Genomic DNA, 8,169 nt, shown 5'->3' on the forward strand with positions numbered 1-8,169 from the left:
GGCCGGTAAACGCGACTTGTCGGCACCTCGCATCCTGAGCCGCCTCCCTCCCGGCAGCCGCCCGGCCCCGCAGCTGTCGCGCCGGCGCCCCCGGCCCGGCCCGGCCCGGCCCAGCCCAGCCCGGCGGCGGCCACGCGGCGCGCACCGGCGGAGGGGAGGGGGCGCGGCGGCGGCGGGGGCAGAGCCAAGAGGCGCGGCGGCGGCGGCGGCGGCGGCGGGGGGCTGCGGGGCCGGGCGGCCCTGTCCGCAGTGAAGCCCGCGGCGCCCTAGGCGCAGGGAGTGGCCGTCGCCTCCCGCGCGCATCATTCCCGAGATGGCGGCGGCGCGGCGGCGCGGGGAGCCCGGGCGGCCCCAGCCGGGCGCAGGCTGAGCCCCGCCGGCCCGGAGCTGCCGCAGGGCCCGCGCGGCGGCGGAGCCTGGGCCGGGCGGCCTGCGGAGCGGCGCGGCCGCAGCGCCCCGGGGCGGAGCAGAAGGGAGCGTCGGGCCGGGGAGGCCGCGATGGCGAACGCCAGCGAGCCGGGCGGCGGCGGCGAGGCGGCCGCCCTGGGCATCAAGCTGGCCACGCTCAGCCTGCTGCTGTGCGTGAGCCTGGCGGGCAACGTGCTGTTCGCGCTGCTCATCGTGCGGGAGCGCAGCCTGCACCGCGCCCCGTACTACCTGCTGCTCGACCTGTGCCTGGCCGACGGGCTGCGCGCGCTCGCCTGCCTCCCGGCCGTGATGCTGGCGGCGCGGCGCGCGGCGGCCGCGGCCGGGGCCCCGCCGGGCGCGCTGGGCTGCAAGCTGCTCGCCTTCCTGGCCGCGCTCTTCTGCTTCCACGCCGCCTTCCTGCTGCTCGGCGTGGGCGTCACCCGCTACCTGGCCATCGCGCACCACCGCTTCTACGCCGAGCGCCTGGCCGGCTGGCCGTGCGCCGCCATGCTGGTGTGCGCCGCCTGGGCGCTGGCGCTGGCCGCGGCCTTCCCGCCCGTGCTGGACGGCGGCGGCGACGACGAGGACGCGCCGTGCGCCCTGGAGCAGCGGCCCGACGGCGCCCCCGGCGCGCTCGGCTTCCTGCTGCTGCTGGCCGCCGTCGTGGGCGCCACGCACCTCGTCTACCTCCGCCTGCTCTTCTTCATCCACGACCGCCGCAAGATGAGGCCCGCGCGCCTGGTGCCCGCCGTCAGCCACGACTGGACCTTCCACGGCCCCGGCGCCACGGGCCAGGCGGCCGCCAACTGGACGGCGGGCTTCGGCCGCGGCCCCACGCCGCCCGCGCTCGTGGGCATCCGGCCGGCGGGGCCCGGCCGCGGCGCGCGCCGCCTCCTCGTGCTCGAGGAGTTCAAGACCGAGAAGCGGCTGTGCCGCATGTTCTACGCCGTCACGCTGCTCTTCCTGCTGCTCTGGGGGCCCTACGTGGTGGCCAGCTACCTGCGCGTGCTGGTGCGGCCGGGCGCCGTGCCGCAGGCCTACCTGACGGCGTCCGTGTGGCTGACCTTCGCGCAGGCGGGCGCGAACCCCGTGGTCTGCTTCCTCTTCAACCGCGAGCTGCGGGACGGCTTCCGGGCGCAGTTCCCCTGCTGCGCGGCCGCGCGCGCCGCCCGCGCCGCGCTCCCCTGCGCCCTGGAGGGCGCGGGCCGGTAGGGCCGCCGCAGACCCCGCGCCGCCCTCGGGCTCCGACGGGCGCGGCCTCGGCCCCTCTGCGCGCGTCCAGTCGTCCGGCTGCCTTCAGAGCGACCCAAGTGGACCGACACCTGGGCTGTGCAGACTCCCTTCAGAGGAGGGGCTTCCATTCCCAGCCGCTCCCAGCTCCCCGCCTCGGGCAGTGTTTTCTCCTGAAATAGGCCCCGGAGTCTTTGTATCGGTACTGATGTCTTCTACTCCATGTTACTACTTTTGAAAATAAAGCCTAAACTAATTTTCTTCACGCAACGTTTCCTAAAGACCATGGCCAGTTTTCTACAGAAGCTATTTTTGACAACCTCAAGTGGCATTACGTTTTGCAGTGAAGAGAAGAATCCAGGGGCTCACGGCTGCGTTTCCTGAGGGTCTTCTGTTGGAAGCGGGAGGAGGGGCGGGGCTGCGGGAACGGCCTCAGGTGCCTCGGAATGGCCAGCGCGGGTCGGTTTGCTGCTCCGGGTCTTTGAAAGTGTTTCAGACTTTGTTCAGTATGAAAATGAATTCAGAGAGCAGCAGCGGGGGCGAGGAGCGCGGCGGTGGTTTTCCGAGCAGCAAGGAGCAGGACTGGCCCCTGCTTCCTGCTGGAGCCCGGCCGGCCCGCGCTCTGCCCGGTGCCCGCGGGACTGGAGGCGTTTCTGCGAAGCTGTAGCTTTCGAAAGTTAGCAGGTGTTTTGGTTAGTGAGGGGTGAGGAAAATACGGCACTGCATGTTTTTTGTGTCCTGATCGTGGTTCACTGATGGGGGCTCTGAGAAGCGGAGTACCAAATCAAAGTCGCCTCGCTATTTTTTTGCCAATAAAAATTAAAATGATTTTACGGAAACAGCTCGTGCTTTCAGGAGCCCAGTTTTATTCTGGCTTATGAGGCTAATTTCCAGTTTGAAAATTGTTCTTTTATTCATGGTATAAATGAATGGCATATAATGATACTCTACTCTTAGGGGACAAAGGGTTTCCTTAAAATGTTTGCTAGGTTAAGCTGTGTTGTTCTACTGACGGTTATTTTAAATTAATAATGAAAACTATAATTTTAAATAGTATTTCTTTGTTAGACACATTGTAATCTTACATTGCAAGACTAAATTCTGCAAGTACTGTATAATTTTTGCTTATAATGCTGCATTTTTATGAACGTACCTTCTGTTTTGAGGATTTGTATCTGTATTTCTCTTTGCGTTATACAAATATACGAGTATTTTCACTTGAGTATTTTGTTGCTGTTGTTGTGTGAGGCTGTGGCCGGTACTAACAGGCATCCAAGTATGGCTCGTGTTCTCGTAGCCTTCTACTGCATGCCCTGAGTTGGCCATCAGCATATAGCTAAGACATTTGGAGGCTTGTCAACTTAAGATGCAAGATCATCTGCAAATCTCTTTAAGGGGAGCAAGCAGTAGTCATATATCTGCTTTAAAGCTGTTTTATTATGGACTGATAAAACATGAGCAAAGCAATCATTTTATTTCAAATAATTAAAAATGTGTGTAGTAAAACACTTTGAAATTTATTTTAGTTGAGCATCGATAACTATTAACTGCTCAGTCCAAAAGGGATGTCATAAGAAGATGTACCCACTTTATCTCTGGTCAGCATTGTGTTGTTTTGTAAAAGTCAATTAGTCTGTGCAGACAATCTCATATTTGGAAAATATGAATAACCATTACCTTATTTCTCCCCAGGTCATAAGACCAGGTGGATGTTAATTATACCAGGGCCAGTCATCAGAAATCTCAGCTAGCCTAAAGACAGAGGCCCAGGAAGTAAATCTCTCCTCATCTACCCCCCCACCCCCAAGTGATCCAAGTTCAAGAAAGCCCACCTGGCATTCGAGATCTGAGCACCCGTCATGGCACAGGAAGCAAGCCGTCAGGGACTCCGGCACAACTCCAGCCGCATGCAGCCCTGATGGCACAGAGACAGCCTGGTGGCTCTATATGGCCTTGACTTCATGGATATTTTTATAGGAGAATCCATATGCCAGTGATTCTCAAATTTTCACACTAAGAATTACTTTACATGCTTGTGGGGTTGAGAGGTTCTTTTAAGGTAGGATTGAGGTGGAGCCAGGAAAGATCATTTTTAACAGGTTGCCCAGGTGGTTGGAGGCATACCTCCAGGCCTTTGTTCAGACATAATTTGAACAAATTTGGTTATCTGGTTTGGTTTTATTCTAATTACATGGGTGATTTCTAATGAGAGCTGAGGTGAGGAGTAATGAGAAATGACAGTGACTGTAAAGGAAAAGGAGAGAAGAACTGTGGGGCCGGAGGAAGGGAGCTCTCCAGGGAGAAAGCCCCTTGCACCTCAGCAGCTTCTTGGTCAATGAATCTGTTAACATGTACTTGAGTGTTAACTATGTTAATAAAAAATCGAAAAGAGGTTAGTTGTGTTCTAGAAGACTATTCATTGTACCAGGACAGGTACAATGTACTTGGGAAAGACTTCCATTAAAATGGCTTTCGTTGCCCTGACCAGTTGGGTTCAGTGATTAGAGCGTCAGCCCACAGACTGAAGGGTCCCAGGTTTGACTTTGGCCAAGGGCACGTACCTCGGTTGCAGGCTCGATCCCCGGCCCCGGTCAGGGCACATGCGGGAGGCAAGCAATCAACAAGTCTCTCTCACAGCGAGGTTCCTCTCTCTCTCTCTCTCCTGTCCACTCTCTATGAAAAGTAATGGAAAAAATATCCTCGGGTGAGGATTTAAAAAAAAAAAAAGACTTTTGTTTATTTGGAAAGTTAATTTAACAACTCCCCACCTCCAACTGGGATGAGAAAAGTTGTCACTATACTTGAGGCAATGAAAATAGTCTTGTACATCAGTCATGCATGTCTTGGCGTGGAATTATTGAGTCAAAAATGAGCATTTTGGGGTCTTGATAACTTACATTAAATACCTTTTCAAAAAGATCATATTGACTTACATTTCCACCTGACTATGTTCAATTTTTAGAAAATGGATTACCTCAAGCAAAATGGGGAGGCAAACAAGAAATCGGTCACCGTCCTGGGAAGCAGGACCTCTGGAGCCACTGTCCAGCCTTGAGAATCAGTCACTCTGCCAGACTGGTTTCTACTTTTCCCTGTCTTGTTTTTCCTTTCCTTATTTTTTTCTTTCCTCCATCTCTTGGTTGCTCTTGCTCGCCCTCCCGTCTTCCTTTTCCTTTCTTCATTTCCTCCCTCCAGTCTTTTCTCTTTTTTAAAAAAGAAATAAAACACGGCGGTTACTTCTGCCAAGTCTGTGGTCTCACCATCAGGCTTCTGCGTTCTCCAGTATCCTGCTCTGAAGAAGTACCAGGGTCCCGGGTCCGAGGGCTGAGTCGGGTTTAGTTTTGCAGGTGCATCTTTGAGTGGGAGGGGTTGGGTCTACCAGTTACAAGGTCTACAGGATGAGTGCGAATCCTTTGCCTGCCACAGGCCTTTCATGGTCTGGCCCCTCTGCCACCTGGGTCTCTTGCCCCCGTTGTGTTTCCATCTCTCTCTGCTCTGGTTGCCTTTGTATTAGCTCTCCCTGGAAAACCCACACCCCTTCTCTGCCAGGGAATCCGTCTGGAACAGAGGCGATATTCATAGTACTTAATAACTGAGATGGCATGGGCATAACTAACCTGCACAGCCATACCCCTAGGTCCTGTGTAAACACTGGGTCTATACTGGACCCAGATCCAAGACATCTGGAAACCCTTCTTGGCCCGGTCACCCCCCCTCTGGGCTCTCACGGTGCATGGTGTTTACCTCTATGAATCTTAGGGCATGCCATTGGCTCCTGGCTCCCTCTCCAAGCTTACTGTCTCCCACTTCTCGGGCCCTGTACTCCAACCACTCCGAGTCACTGGCCGTGCCCTGGACAGATCATACTGTGTTGCACCGACATACCTTTGTATTTATTATTTCTTGTGTCCTAAGACTTCACTCCTTTTTTTCCAACTCAACTTCTGTTAAGCTTTCAGGAGTTGAACTCCCAGACAAAAGAGTAAACTAACCCCTACAGATAAGACAAGATTTTCCCAGTGCAGGCCCTGCAGAGCTTTCAAGGCTCCAAGCTTAGTCCTCAGATTTGAGGGCAAGGTGGACTGAGTAGCACACTTACTGTCTTGGTGGCTTTTTAAGTTGTTTGTTCACAGAACTGGCTGTTACTAAATGCGGTGTTCTTCATTCACCGGGCGTCATGGCACCTGTGCAACCTGCCTCAAGACGAGGCGCCTTTAGGACTCCCTCTGTGAGGAGCAAAGGCGATGACCCACCCACATTTTAGATCCAAAGCAATATGCTTTTTATATGGCTTATCATCTGCTTCTGGAGTCAATAGAAGTAAAAGCAAACTTAGAGTCCAAGGGCTTCTTTATGCTTTTTTCCCACCTTGGACAAGACTTTGGGGGCCTAACCCAGCCCATGAAGAGAGCCCTTTTGCCCTCCCTCTGCTTTCCTTTTCAGATGTTTTTGGTGAGGATATGATGCTTGGAGCCACAGCAGCTATCCTGCAACTATGAGAAGAGATACTGTCAACACAGGAAAGATAGCAGACCAGAACGATAAAAAGAGCAGACACCTATTTTAACACCATTGGACTGCTTAACAAAACGGGCAACCTCGTAGCTCCAGACTTCTGATTTTGAAATGAAAACTACTATTGCTTCAGGAACTAATATTCAGAAAACCTGTCATTTGAAGTAATAAGCACAACACATTCAGAGCAATCCCATCCCCTCCACTCTGTGAGGTATGCTTGATATTCTGAAACTGTATTCACAAATTTTTAAAAATTAGACGTATTTCGTTTATTTTCCAGCTATCAGATCATCCAGTCTGCTAATAACCATTAAATTAACCTGGCTCTACAAACATAAGGTAGCTTAGCTATGACTTGATTTCTTAGATTGAACTAAATCTAGAAGATTAAAAATTGTACTTTATAAAACTTTTTGATATCATAAATCTAGTTACAGTGATCTGGAAAGGAATCCATCCAATAAGCAGGTACTGTGAGCTAAGAGGCAGTGCAGGGGGACATGGGGGTGAGGAAGGTCCAGGTACCTTGCTAATGAGTTAGCAAGCTAATCGGAGAAACTGGCCAAATGTGCCCCAAACCATAAAGCAAGGCAGAAATGACAGACTTCAAAGGAGCGCTAATAATGAGCTGCGATAATGAGACCAGACACCATAATAGATTGTCTGGAAGGGCCCAGCATTCCGTCTGCTTCCCCAGCTGAGAGAACCAGGAGAGACGAGAAGGCATCTCTTTCTGACTCCCATATTGTCCTCACTCCAGAGTCTGTTTTGTAAATGAGTTCCTCTAAGTGAAAGAAAAGCACACAATTTTCTCTTCAAAGTTTTCTGTCCCAATTCTGAGTGTTCAAGTGCTAGCAAGGAATGTGTTCATTTTAATGGAGGAATTTTTTTTTACATAAAATCTTGTTTAAGGAGAGCCAGCATAGATGTGATTTGATCAGAAATGCCAGGACCGCATAGAAATAAAAAAGGCAGCCCCCAGGAAGAGCACTCCCCTCCCGGGAAGAAGAGTAACAAGTTCACGCTGCAGAAAGTGGAAAAGGCGTAGTAGGTACTCAACCCACCCTGTAGGCTTGAGTGGAGGCAGTGAAGATAGATAAACAGCTTGAAATTTGTATCTGAAAGCCTCAAGTCTTGGAGTTGCCTCCAATTACACAGAGAAAACATGCAAAAATGTTTTAAATTGCAATGTCAAGGCATAGATGCAATCACTTATTTCTCAGTAGCATTAAGGAGGCAGGTAGGATAAAGCTATTACTAGTTGGCTTCTAGGAGGAATAATTTAGTCACTTCTAAATTAAGTACTAAGTGGCCAGCCTACTCTATGCAGAACACATGTAAACTGTCGTAGATTTTCCCCCCCAGTGCATTTAGTTATCCAAAACATGCCATCTGTGTAGCTTTCCAGGATGGAAATCTTTCTCCCAGGATGTGATATATCTGAGAAGCACATTGTCTTGGGCTAGAACTTAGATTAGAACCTGGAGAGAGCAATGAATGGTTTCATTTTCTTAAAGATGTGCTGTAATTTCAAAAGGCTTTGAAAAGTTATAAAGTTTTGATGCTGACTTAATGCATGCCTTATCAAAATGTTCTCTAGAGACCACAAAATTTAAGATGCACAAGATGAAACTTTCCCTTGTCTTTTTCATTTAACATATTGTTTCCTTTTGTTCCTCCGTATAGATTCTCCATATATTTCCTGAGTATTGACCAATTTGCATGGAATGTGCTTGGCAGAAGAAGGTGGAGAGGAGAGAGGAGAGAACCCCCGGCACTGTGTTCGTCCCGCAGAAGGATTGCAGAGCATCCTGTGCAGTGGGTAATTCTTTCAACCCCCGGAACCATCAGTTCAATTTGCATATCTATCTTGAGGAATTATGGGATACACTGAGCTATTTCTAGAATTTGATTTGCATAATTATTCTAATCCTTTGTGAGTATGGTGACATGCGGTCTGACAAGTTTTTTTTTAATTTGCAAGTTACCTTATAAGTTTGATAAGAATGTTAG

General features: G+C 51.3%; 1 protein-coding gene across 1 annotated transcript; it reads left to right on the top strand.

Annotated features, from left to right (window-relative positions):
- The first annotated feature begins 498 nt into the window (after positions 1–498).
- GPR27 (G protein-coupled receptor 27) lies at positions 499–2,860 on the top strand. Its single transcript, XM_087825129.1, has one exon. It carries the CDS (start codon positions 499–501, stop codon positions 1,618–1,620), a length of 1,122 nt encoding a protein of 373 aa, XP_087681255.1. The 3' UTR covers positions 1,621–2,860.
- The last annotated feature ends 5,309 nt before the right edge of the window (positions 2,861–8,169 follow it).

This window comes from Miniopterus natalensis, chromosome 15, assembly GCF_054644295.1.
Source record: "Miniopterus natalensis isolate mMinNat1 chromosome 15, mMinNat1.hap1, whole genome shotgun sequence".
In the NCBI taxonomy this organism is placed as follows: domain Eukaryota; kingdom Metazoa; phylum Chordata; class Mammalia; order Chiroptera; family Miniopteridae; genus Miniopterus; species Miniopterus natalensis.